At 37.2% G+C, this 12,918-nt stretch overlaps 1 protein-coding gene across 1 annotated transcript in view; it reads left to right on the top strand.

Annotated features, from left to right (window-relative positions):
* The first annotated feature begins 385 nt into the window (after window positions 1-385).
* The window catches only part of LOC5576709, a 161,356-nt gene continuing 148,823 nt past the window's right edge, over window positions 386-12,918 (top strand). The window contains exons 1-2 of the mRNA XM_021848934.1: window positions 386-1,122; window positions 11,179-12,099. Of these exons, the coding sequence (XP_021704626.1) occupies window positions 11,518-12,099 (582 nt within the window). The 5' untranslated portion in view covers window positions 386-1,122; window positions 11,179-11,517. The remainder of the gene's footprint in view (window positions 1,123-11,178; window positions 12,100-12,918) is intronic.

Below are 12,918 nucleotides of genomic sequence, written 5' to 3'. Positions count from 1 at the left end.
CTCTCGCACCGCATCAACAAATACTCTCTGTTTTCCCAATGTTCAATCGCTCCACGCGTTTTCCACTCTCTTTCTAAATTCCCCATTATCACTCTCACTGCGAGGCTGCGAGAGCAGTTGCATTCTTCGACCAATCACCATCCGCTCTCTCCCGAACCGCTCTCAATTTCGGTTTGGCGCGCTTCTTCCGAACGATTCTGATTCGTTGTCGGTCGGTTCTGAAATGCGAGAGAAAAAAAACTGGAGAGCGGTTCCGCCGCCTCTCACGCGTGTGAATCAAGGCTTATTTTGTGTGCACTGCAACGAACGAACGTAAAAAAATCGCCTCAGCTCGCAGAAGAAATTCAGCTTAGCTGCGGTGGCGGCGAAAATTTCAAGTTAAGTAACGACTACCAGCTCGGCTGCGGCAACAGTTCAAGCTCAAACCGCAAACTGGTCACATCGTGCGAAAGATAGTTCCGACGGATTTCGATTGATTTATCTCAAAGATTAGAACATACCGGCGGCGATAGTTACAAGCGTGATTGGAAAGTGAAACTCGAAAAGTTTGGTATTGTGGAGCGGAAAACGCGTGAACGAGTTTTCCGAAAGGAAACGTGGACATCGGTGTCCTTGGGACGAGATCATAGCCTGTCAATATAGTGACTAGTATAAAAAGCGATGCCGCCACAGAAATAAATCAAAAATTTGAGTGTCGTTTTTTCGGGGAGGAAAATTACAAGACGAGAAGATCGAGTGCAAGTGCATTGGCGCATTCGCATGCAAATAGTGAAACGAAGAATCGAGGGAACAAAGCAAATAAATAAAATAGCAGTGCGGAGGCAAATATAAGCAGATAAAATTAAAACATTTTCCTGACAAGGTTCGACCGACGAAGTAAAGGCGGCCGAGGCGAAAGGAAGACGCTCAAGAATTCGGCCTTTGGGTGATATTTGTAAGACCGTTTTTTGGAGGCATATGCAGTTTTATGAGGAACAGCACGAGAGGTTCGATCGTTATCAGCGAACGGCAAACGTGTAGGACGAAGCGTGTCCATATCTCAGGTGGGAAGAAAATAAATACAGGTCCGTGATTGTTTGTACGAGAAGCAGTGCTATTGGGAAGAAGTAGAAAATTGTGGTGGTGAGTTCAGAACAAGTGGTTATCGAGAAGAGATTGTTTCGTGCTGCTGAATGCCGTTTAACGCATAATTGTCCAATGTTGCAGAATATGCAAGCGAGAAAAACATATTTGTTCCTTGAATCGGCAATGCTTGTGATGAATTGAACAAAATTAATTGCAGTAATGTAAAGAATAGGGTTTCATAGACACAAAAAACGGCATTAATGGAACAACCCAAACTGTGCTACGAAATCCAAAGCTAGACAATTATGCCCAGGAAATACAGCGTTTTGGGAGCATTTCTACGCATAACAGTCCCACAAATTGTAGTCACCAATTTTATGTTGAGCATACTGCTATAAATTTCTGTTCTAACGAATAGGTTGTATCCATAGAAGAAAATGTGTATCCCCAAGACTATGTTGACTCAGTTCATGAAGGCTCAAGTGACTTATGCCAATCAGAGCCACACGTTGAGTGGGTGAAGAAATGTGATGCAATAGTTTGGAATCTGTAGCAAAGCTGTCCTCATGTAAGATAACGTGAAAATGAATAAGTTAGTGATTAAAGGATTGGATGAGTAAGTTAATGAGTAAATGAGAGTGAGTGAGGTTGTCCTTCAAGGTATATGAAGGACTTTTTATCTGGTTCTTAAACAAATTTAAGCAATTTCAAGCAAAATCATTTTTGTATTCTTTACAAGAGTATTGTATTCTTCACACCTGATCCAACTACAATGATTACACTAATAATGCCCGTTTCCATTTAAATTACATCTGAAATAAAGTGACTAATAATCATGACTAGGTTACCGATAATAGTGTGAACAGATTACTACACTTATGAACAAATTGGTGGGTTCTTGCCAGAGCGTTAATGATTAATCATAAATTTAATCATGATTAATGATTAATGATTATGATTAATCAAAAATGTTAATCATTAATCACAAAAAATCAAGAATTAATCATTAATCACTAATCATAATCATTGCAATATTATGTTTTAATCATTAATCACTAATCATAATCATAAAGATCGCTAATTTTATTCAGTAATCATAATCTTAATCATAAGTCAAACATTTAATCAATCATTAATCAATCATTGAACAAAATTTAACAAATTTTCCACATTGCTTTCTAATATATAAATAAATTTTACATTTCTTATATCGTGTGACAAGAACAATGACAGTTTATGCCCAAGGAGGTTCCAAATTCAACCAAGCACAGAATGGCTTTGCTTTGTATCCAAGGACGTTACCATAAGAGTAAAAAAGACCCTTAAATATTTCCTCCATGTACAGTGATCCCACGCAGTTGAATCACCCACAATTTATGAATCAGCTGATTTCAAAAGACAAAATTATTATCAAACTTGTCACAAAACATCATAGAATTATTTTTACACATAGTTTCTTATCAGTAAAAATAATTCTGTGATGTTTTGTGACGAGTTTGATAATAATTTTGTCTTTTGAAGTCAGCTGATTCATAAATTGTGGGTGATTCAACTGCGTCGGGTGACTGTACGACGGTGCATTTGCTTAGTTGTATTTGATCCGAATCCAAAGACCCGGTTGGAAGCATGTGAGTGGTACCATACTACATGAAGAATTTCTGTTTATAGGGGCAGATCACCAAAATTTGACCTTGCGCTAGGTTTTTAGTCGTTCATAAGATTTCTGTATACTTTGTATGAAAATCGGAAATCAGTCCTTTTTGCCTAGTAGGTGATATTAATAGTTCCTCGCTGTCTTTGTTCACGTTTGATGTTTGAACTCTAACATCGCCTGCAGATATTCACTGAATATAGCAGAGCGTTAAGATAATCTTGATTCAACATTTGATAATTATATACGAAAAATCATGCTTAAAACTTTTTAATTTGAATTGTTCTCTTCAATAATGAATAAAGCCATTCATTTTCATGTTTATTACTCATTCGTTGTGTAGGTCAAAGCGCTAGATATTTAAATTTTTGAACCCCGGAGAAAGTCCTCCCCTATCTGTAATGCTTTGTGTATGAAAATTTTCAAAATTTTGTTTGAGTCGTACCGCATGAGCCTACCCCCTCCTCCTTCGAGCTTTACATGATTTGTGGACGGTGCCTTAGGGAGATGCCATTTAATCATTATTTTGAATAATAATCATTGATTAATGGTTAATTATTCAAAGGCCAATAATCAAATGACAGAAAACAATAAATCTGATATAAAAATCGTTTGAGCTTCGTTACAGCCAATTTTTAATCTATAACCGTTTTCACTGATATCTAGATTCAAATTAGAGGGTCTTGTTTCCCGGACTTGAAAAAATCCCGGGATTCGGGATTTTATTTTTAAAAATCCCGGGACAAAAATCAAATGCTTCCAAAATGACTATAAAACAGTCAGAGCGGGTTTTGAAGCAATGTTTAGTTTTATAGAGTAGTTTCATAATAACCGAACCTGCTTTTAAAGGTGATGTTGAATTTTATTAAAAAAAAAAAAAAAAAAAAAAAACAATGCAATCTTAGATTTTATTAATCAAAATTTCACCTATCTGTAATCGAATTTAATGATCATTTATTTAAGTTAATTTGAAAAGCAAATCAAACGTGATGCATAAGGTATAGGTGTAGGTAATACCAATCACTCTCAAATTTTACCAAGAAGTCTTTTAAAATCTACTCTCATGATTATGCAACTTATTTAGATTGTTGTATCATATGGAATCTTCATGCTTTTAAATGGTTGGCATAACATCCATGTTAGACGTTAGAGCCACGTTAGACCAGGAAAAGTATAAGGTACACCGGGCAAATTGAAACAGCAACGGGAAGATAAAAAAACGATCCATCAAATCAATTGTTGCCAAAGGAACAAACTGTAGATAAATCTGTTATAGTTTATTGAAAATTACGTAACTAACATGCCAGAGAAACACAAGTTTAAGCATAAGTGGCCTTAAATCTCAATAAAACTCTTAGAGAGTAAGTTGAATGCAAGAACTTAAATACATTATTGCATCAACATGCACAAAAAAAACATTTGTGCCATTATTTGAAAAAAAAAATACAACAGCATTTTCTAGTTAAACATGTAATTTCGGGAAATCCCGGAATTTTCGAAAATATCCCGGGATTGGGGATTTTTAAGATTTCCCCGGATTTTTGTCCCGGGATTCCCGGGACAAGACCCTCTAATTCAAATCAAGGAAGGGCGGAAATTCCTTTGAAACATAGTTTGAAAAAATATTTTTCCAGTTTTTCATAAAGATCTCGTTAGAAAATCCCTACTAAAAGTTCAAACTGATTTCGCACAACATTTCTCAAAGAATTGGGCTGTTTAGTGATTAAATATTTACAGTGATTTGTAGCTAGTTCGGAAGATCACATTTTTCTAAGTACATCACAATTTTATTGCGCTTCAATATCCTTATATTGATATTATAATTGATTTAAAAAGTTTAGTTCCAGGGCACGGAAGATTTTGAAACCTTGGGTTCTGGTTCAAACTTTAACGTAGATTCAGAAAACACAAAAAACTGGATACACCTAAACAAGCCAATTCTTCCGAAAAATTCAATATCTACTTCAATAATTCCCTTGAGAATGAATTCAATGGCTTTTATTTTACTTTACAAAAAAATACAGAAACTCGTTAGAAAGGCAAGCAAATGCCATTAAACTTTTATATGTACAATAAACATATTATCTTTGGGTTTGGTCGCCTTACTAATTCTACACTGTTCTTTCTTTTATAAAGTGAAGTATTAAATTCAACTAGTTTTTTACCAATATTTTGAATACTTTCCCGCGGAAATCGACAAACCTTACATACCGGCATATGTTCAAGTTTATCTATAACGCTTGAAACATCCGTTTATGGCGAAGTAGGTCGTAATTGAAATTTGTACTGAGCGTTTATGATTGTGGCTAATTCGTCTAACGATTGCGAATTGAAGAAAAACACTTGGTTTTGCACTGACATAACTGAGAAGGTATGATGACTGAGTTTTATCACTTTAAAATTGCAAGCTGCAATATCAACATGGCTGTCAAAACGAATGACGGGCTACTTAGCCTTAAAACGATGTGTCGCAAGCTACGCTTCACAAAGCCACATTCGCCACATAGTTAATGAATAACGATTAATCAAAGAGTAATACCGGGTACCCCCGCTGGTTTGACCACATTTAATCTGAACACTTTTTAATTTGTACCCCGCTAATTTGCACATCGTTCAGATTAAAAATGGTTCAAACGTCAGTTTGCTCATGGAACGAAGTGAAGTGAAATGGAACATTGCGAAACCGAACGCAGAATCAAAACAAAACAGTGAAAGAGGTGACCAGAAACACGTTTCTAGGGTGACTAGGTGTTCAAATTAAAAATGAATCCCGATGGTTTGCATGAGGTATCGTTCAAATTAACGGGGGTATACGGTACAAAAAAAAATAAATGATATGAGATGCCCTAACCACCTTTAAGTATGCAACGAATGTATCACACTCTTGAAAATTTATTGGTACACATATGATTAAAAAAAAATGGGAAAATTGATGTGAAATTTGCGATAAAAGGTTACATGTCTTGCGGTGAGAATCGAACTCACGACTCCCTATTCACTAGATAGGGCGAGTTACCCCTACACCACGAGAGAACTCATGGACTGAGAAGTTAACGATTTCAACACAATAATCACGGTCCTCTTTCACGAAGTGAACCTCTTTCGGAAAAATTAGATGCTCATCCAAACACAACGCTTTCTATTGTTGAATGCCTAGTAACCGAGAGTAGTTATTAGGTACATATAGAAAGACTACACACGTGCTGGGCGAGATTTGCATAGTGCGGGCTCACAATGGGTCGCGACGTTCTAAATATAAATAAGATAGATGATAATTAAAAAAGTATTATATTAAAATTAAAAATTTTGATCAAATTTGACATCAGGCACGTAAGGGTTAATCATAATCATTAATCATAATCACTTTTCATACTGAGTTTAATCATTAATCATAATCAATAATCATCTAAAACTTTAATTTAATCATTAATCATATTCATTAATCATACTTTGGCTTAATAATCAATCACAATCATTAATCATGGCTTCAAAATTTTTAATCATTAATCATAATCATTAATCAAGATAAAATTGAATTTAATCATTAATCATTTAATTAATCATTGCGACCCGTTAATCATTAACGCTCTGGTTCTTGCCATGATATTTCATATTATAATGATGATTAGTGGCTTCAAGTGATCTTATTGCAAGAATCTCATCGTATTTTTGGATATCTTCGGTGGCTTATTGGAGGGATTAATTGATACCCTAAGTGCATATTTTGGTAAAATCTTTGACAGATTTTAGTTATTTTTTGTCTTGGGACATTTTTGTCTAACTAGGAGCTTCAGGTAGAAATCTCAGGAAATTTTTAAATGGTATATGGAGAAATTATTCAAAAATTCTTGGTGGGATCCATCATTATTTTCTGGCAAGATTTTCCCGCAGATTACTTCTCAGATTTTTGATTGTAAAAATCATCGCAAACCGCCTATACATTGGGATGGCCCATGATGATCAAATTCTTAATCTTAAATATCTTACCCCTTAATATTTTTATCCATTTTAATCCATAAAAGCTGCTGTCAAAGTTTGAGCGAGTTCCATCAACTCTAAGGGGACCAAACGAGGCTTAAGTTTGTGTGGAGAAAATCGACCAAATATATAGGAAAACCATTTCCTGCGTTCTTGGTCATAAATTTCTTTCGTTAGTGACTTGAAGATTTTCCTATTGAAACGAAAAAAAAACTTCAACAAACCGGCATTTTTTCGCAAAGAGACAAAAAAGTTATACATGGGGAAACTGAAATTTAGTTCTTGCCGGCGTGGAACAAGCAGAAAAAAAAAACATGTTTTGGACCACTGTAACCGAAATAACGACACTCTGATGGAGTGCTTCGAGAAGACAGTTAGTTTTCGGGTGAGCGGAGAAGTTTCTTCAGTTTTCGTGCGTTTTTTTCTGAGCAGAGTGTTCTGTGAGGGCCCAACCAATCGAGTTCACTTTACACGCGTCTTCAATGTGATTTAATTAGTATATCAGCTTATGCGTTTTTTTTTTCATATTAATGACACTTTACACCATAGGGTGCATTTGTGTCAGACTAGGATTATGCGTTTTGAATTGACGGAGCTGAAGCTAATATTTCTTTCCCCAATCCCACCTGACTGCAAGGACTTGGTCTGCGCCATTATTGGCCCTGTATAAATAGGGGCACTACATTATGCACATTGAAGAAGATCATTGCAAATCTCAGCTGAACTTATAAATCATCAAGCAGAAATTTTGCACATTTGGGACCCAAATGCAATCCAAAAAGTGGACTGGAGCGAGAATCTATTTTTTTTTTCTCATATAACCGTGTTCCAGGCTACACACATTGTGTAGTCAGTCTAAGCCAAGCACAGTAACTGAAACAAGGACACTTTGATCCCAAAATAAATAATACGAGTTGAATATGTATAAGGCGAAGTGTTGCCAAATCATGTCACAATTTTGAATTAAAGAAAATGAGTCGGTACTGCACTTACGTAACTGATAAAGTATCTGCATACTTTCTACATGTGAGGACACATAATGATTCTTTTCTGGATCATTGGTAGCTATTCAGACTGAGTTTTATTAAATTGAATTTGCGAGCTGCAATGTCAACATGGCTGCCAAAACGAATGACAGGCTACTTAGCTTTAAGCATCGATTACACTCATAAAACATCCACTATTTTACAAAGTAAATCAACGTAAATCATTTTGTGTTTAGTAGACCACATTCACCTAATGGAGCAACATTCATTGACTTGTCCAAATTTATTCAAAATCTCGTGAAAAGAAATAATTTTTGTGAAAATTTCACTGCTATATATTTAATTTCGCCAGGGTGTTACTAATACAGTGAATCTCGTGGGAAATGGCCAATTTGGGAATCTAAGTTAGGGATGTAGCCCAAACTGGTTTCGGTGGCCTTTATTGACCAGAGATGGGCATCTGACAAAAAGTGACCCGGAAAAGAACGAACCGATTCTCTTCCCCTATTCTACTTCGTTCGTTTCTCGGCTTTATTATAACGCTTGGCACGTGCCTTGCTTTGCACGCCACGGCACCAGTGGTGGAAGTGTTTGCATCACAAAGAACCTTACGAATGTAAGATGCGTTGACAAAAGATGTTATACCAACGCAAAAGAAACATAACACAATCACAAACAGGTTTGGTGTGAGTAGGTTCGCACCCGATTGGGATGGTACACAGACTATGTCACGCAAAATTTCATGTTTTTCGACCCCCTCTCTCCTCTTTGTCACGCTTTTTGTATGATACCTCCAAAAATTTTGTAAGGTTTGTCACGCTTGGCTGGACAACAACATCGAAAGAGACCGTCGTAATAGGAAAAGTCACTTTAAAGTATAATTACGACATTATATTATTTTTTGAGGTACCGTAATCCGGGGGCAAATTGTTCACTGAGGCGAATTTGATCAGCTCGATACCAAAGCACATTTCCTCCCAAGGATGCTGAAGGTTTCTTTGGCACCACGAACATTCCATGTATTCTAGTTTATAGATGTCTAACGATGATGTTGACGTATTTCATTTTTATTAGGGTCATTGCCTACATTTAGGCGTATTAGGCAGATTTTCAAAGGTTAATTTTATTTCCAAAGTTTAATCTCCGCATGACTTTATCATTATGAGCTTTTATTGGCTTTTATCGGTGAAAGCGATACTACTCAAAGTGGAAGGGAGCAAGGAAAGTAATGATTCAATATGATGGATAGAATCGCAAGCGAGCGATGAGAGAAATGAATAGAAGTTGAAAACTAACAGAGGGCCATATATGAACAACACAATCGAAGCGACAAATCGTTGCCTAACGTCCTGGTTTTGAACGGCTAGATGTTGTAGCATTGGTCACTACTAACACTAGACAGGCAAAAATTTGTCGCCTCGACCTGTTAACTATATTGTTCGGCGGATGTTTCAGTTCTATCGGTCGATGGCATATTTTCGGGGATTCATATGAAAGTCGCGTTACTTATTGGATTTTTCGCGCCTCGTCTCATATGCCCCTCATTCACCCAAGTAATCTTGATGATATGTACAGGAAAGTCAGTGCTAGTGAAAAAGCGAAAGGCGCTATTCGGTTTAGTGCAAGAACGATTATACTTTTAATATGGTTTTAAACTCGATATCGAGATACAGAATATCAAGTAAGGGAGAGTTGACTGTATATATGATTGATCCATTTATAAAAGTTTAAATATATATCAAAATCTTTGCTAATGATGCAGGCAAAGGCAACAATCAGTCCGATTTATTTTACTTAAGTGCGTTACTAACAAAGAGTTTGATGTAAAGTGAATTTTTTAGACATGATTTCTGATATCAGGCTATTTCTGATATCGGACTATTCTTGCGAACGCACCAACTATTTGTTTTCAAAATTAACTGAAAATTTTGGGCAGGACTGCTGTAAAGAAACCCTTTTTATTGCTTTAAATATACGCTTTTTAAAACTGTAAAGATGTATTGTTTCCTCAGTAGTTTAGCAAAACTGCACAGTGAGGAAATATGGACCCAAATCGACACCTAATTCTTGGCCATTTATAAGAAAAATGGGGCAAAACGGGCCCTTACAGTGGTTTCAAGTGGATGTTATGTATTCCATAGTATTCTCCAGTTGATTTTATTTTCAGGTAAAAATATTTAGTTGGCTGCTGTCTACTACAATGAACAGTTAATGAAAAAAAAAGCATTTTTTTGGGCAAAGGGGTCCTGTATTCCCCGAATGATTCTACGCCGGAAAAATATAATTTGAATAATGGCTATCAGCGGTGAATACTCTTAAATATCAAAATATTAAATTTTAGGGCAAAAGCCCGTTCAGTCATTGGCACTAGATGAAATGTGTTCCTTCATACTACTTATATTATTCTTCATAAGTAAAAATACATTCAGTTAGCAGCAATCAGTCGCAACTGTTCTCTATCCCAGATGAATATCATTCGAGGGTAAAATGGGGCAAAACAGGAACTTCCACACGATTCCGAGAACCGCAATCAGCCATCAGAATTAAATACCGATTTGGGCCCATATTTTCCCATTGTGGATTGCAGGACATTCCAAAAGAGCTTTGTAGGATTGGAAGGCCGTGTAAACCACTTTATGCCTCTTGAGCACCTGTCAACTCATTGGAAATTCTTCGAAAGTTTCTAAACTCCCTCCTTTGAAAGAAAATGGAATTGATGTGGACTCTCATCAGGTCACTTAAGAACGAATTTCATCGACTACAGCCCACTTTATGACCCAAACAGCATATGTAGGTGGATCATTTTTTTCCAATATATTTGGTCGATTTCCTTCATAAAAATTGAAGCTTGTTTAGCCATACACCGCCACTTAAAGTTGGCGGATTCCGCTCAAACTTCCATAGTAGCTTCTCAAAGTTCAAATATTTTGAAGGGTCTCACTTAAGATTCCTTAAGTTTGAGCATCATAGGCCTTCCCAGTGTTTATGCTCATTGGCATTGCTGTAACTATTCGGATATATTGTAAAGGCCATAAATTCGGATTAGACCCTGTCTATAAAACTTTTCGTAAACTCAAGCATTTTACTCTTGTTTACTGTGTGTTGTAACGTTGCCCTTCCTCTAAATAGTGCTGATTTGGGCTCTGGCCAGAAGCGGAATTGATTTTCATCATATTCAATAATGCACTTGTCCCCATTATTGTGAAGAACAGGTTGTGTTCCACATAAGATATAAGCCCAACGGTGACAGTTATGCGTAGAAATGGACAAAATGGGACAAAATGAATTGGTGTATTTTTCATAAAGTTTCCGAACAAAGTTTGGAAGTTTTGTAAGCATTTCCTAACACTATATACGTATAAAAAACTAATTGGTAGCAAAAAGAGAGAACTGACAAAAAGTAACATGGGACAATTATGCGCATAACGGCAGTGCAGTAGTTGTAAAAAGAAACCAGACCAAATTTACATATCGCGTATTTTCCTAATCCCAATTCAGAACGGTGTAAATTTGTTCGGCGGCATACGAATAGCGAGTTTGCTGAAAAATCTACCAACCTTCATTTCATCACCGTGAGTGCATTTCTCAACGCCAGGTTCTGCCTCCTACATTCGACGCTGGAACGCACAATTTAAAAGTATAATACAACCGTCGTCAGCACACTCGTAGAAATTATACTTTGGGTGATCACGCAGCTGCTGCCAGTTCAATGTAGTAGATAGCTACCTAACTACTGACTTCAGCAGTACTTACTTGCGGAAACAACGATCAATTAACGCTAATAACCGTACAACCAAGCTACGTCCCGAATACACCAACCCTCCCATACTATGAACTATGGGTAAACCGGTGCGAAACAGGCAAACTCCGGACACCGGTGGCATTTACCTGCATCCGGCCGATCCGACGACAGATCCAACTCCCGAAACGGCGATGGCCAAACCGTGCGTCAACTTCAGGCGAACTCAGCATCCGGCACTTCCGTTGCCCCATCACAGACACTCCCACCGGTATCCGCACCATTACCAGCATCCTTCGAATTCAGTGACGTCCACGGGGTGCAGAACCCACTTCGGACGACTCCTTAGTAGCAGTTGTCTATCGAAATTCCTGATTTTATTGTTCCTATCGATCTGTGATAATCGAGCGTGTAGGACGCTCCCAACCCTAACAGAGGCCGCTTCCGTAGACAGTAGCACCAGAAGCACCGTTCCCCCCATTCTAGCCACCACCGGCAGTAGCAGTAGTAGTAGTAGTAGTAGTAGCAGTACCCCTAGCAGCAGCAGTATCCAGACTGCCGAAGTTTCAAGTGATAGTGAAAGTATGGCGCCGTCGGCGTCGTCGTCGTTCAATCGAACCAAACTGCAGGAGATCGTCATGGAGGGACTCGGCCTGAGTGAAATTCCAGACGTTCGCGCGGTAAGTAACCTACAGCATACGGTTTTAATTGTTACGTAGATAAGACGACGATAATCAAATGAATAACAGTAGCAGTGGCGGGTGAGGTTCGGTGTTTCCTAAATAGAGATATTGAAATGGGAATTAAATTGTTTGCATCCGGTTAGCTGGTTGAACAGAAAGGAGTCACAGCCTTGGGGCGATCACTCGATTTGGACATTTTTTTGTCTGATTCTCAATTGAGATTAATGGTGTTTTGCTTCGAAATAGTTATGTTTTGTTTATGTTATTATGTTTTTCAAAATTTACAGATTCAGGGCTAGTAGCGGCTGGGCAGCGAAATACTATTGTCTTCGGTAAATAATATCCAAAATCCAAATAGTGAACAAATAGTAACTTTAGACTAAGAAGTCATTTATTTTCATTTATTCAAGAAATTAAAACTCTACCATCATAGAATATACAGTTTCGAAAAAGCAGCACTATAAGCGCTTAAGTTCAAAAAGTGTGCTGATATTTTTTCAGCTTTGCCAGTGCAAAAGCAACTGAGTTTCATTGCTTTGAAGTCTTGAGATGAACAAGCCTTGGGGCGAAGTAGGCCGTCATTGAAATTTGCGGTCATCTATGATTGTGACTAATTCATCTCACGATTGCTATTTAATAAATGTCGGTTTGTTTTGCACTAAAATATCTAAAAAAGTATCAGCATACTTTCTACATGTAAGTGCGAATAGTGATACTTTCCTGAATCTATATCAACTATGATAACTGAATTTTATTGCTTTGAATTTGTGAGCTGCAAAGTCATCATGGCTGCTTTCAATGACAGCGTACTTCGCT

This window comes from Aedes aegypti, chromosome 3 (genome assembly GCF_002204515.2).
Source record: "Aedes aegypti strain LVP_AGWG chromosome 3, AaegL5.0 Primary Assembly, whole genome shotgun sequence".
Taxonomy (NCBI): Eukaryota; Metazoa; Arthropoda; class Insecta; order Diptera; family Culicidae; genus Aedes; species Aedes aegypti.
Note: the sequence above shows the minus strand (reverse complement) of the source record. Positions and strands in the feature narration are given on the sequence as shown.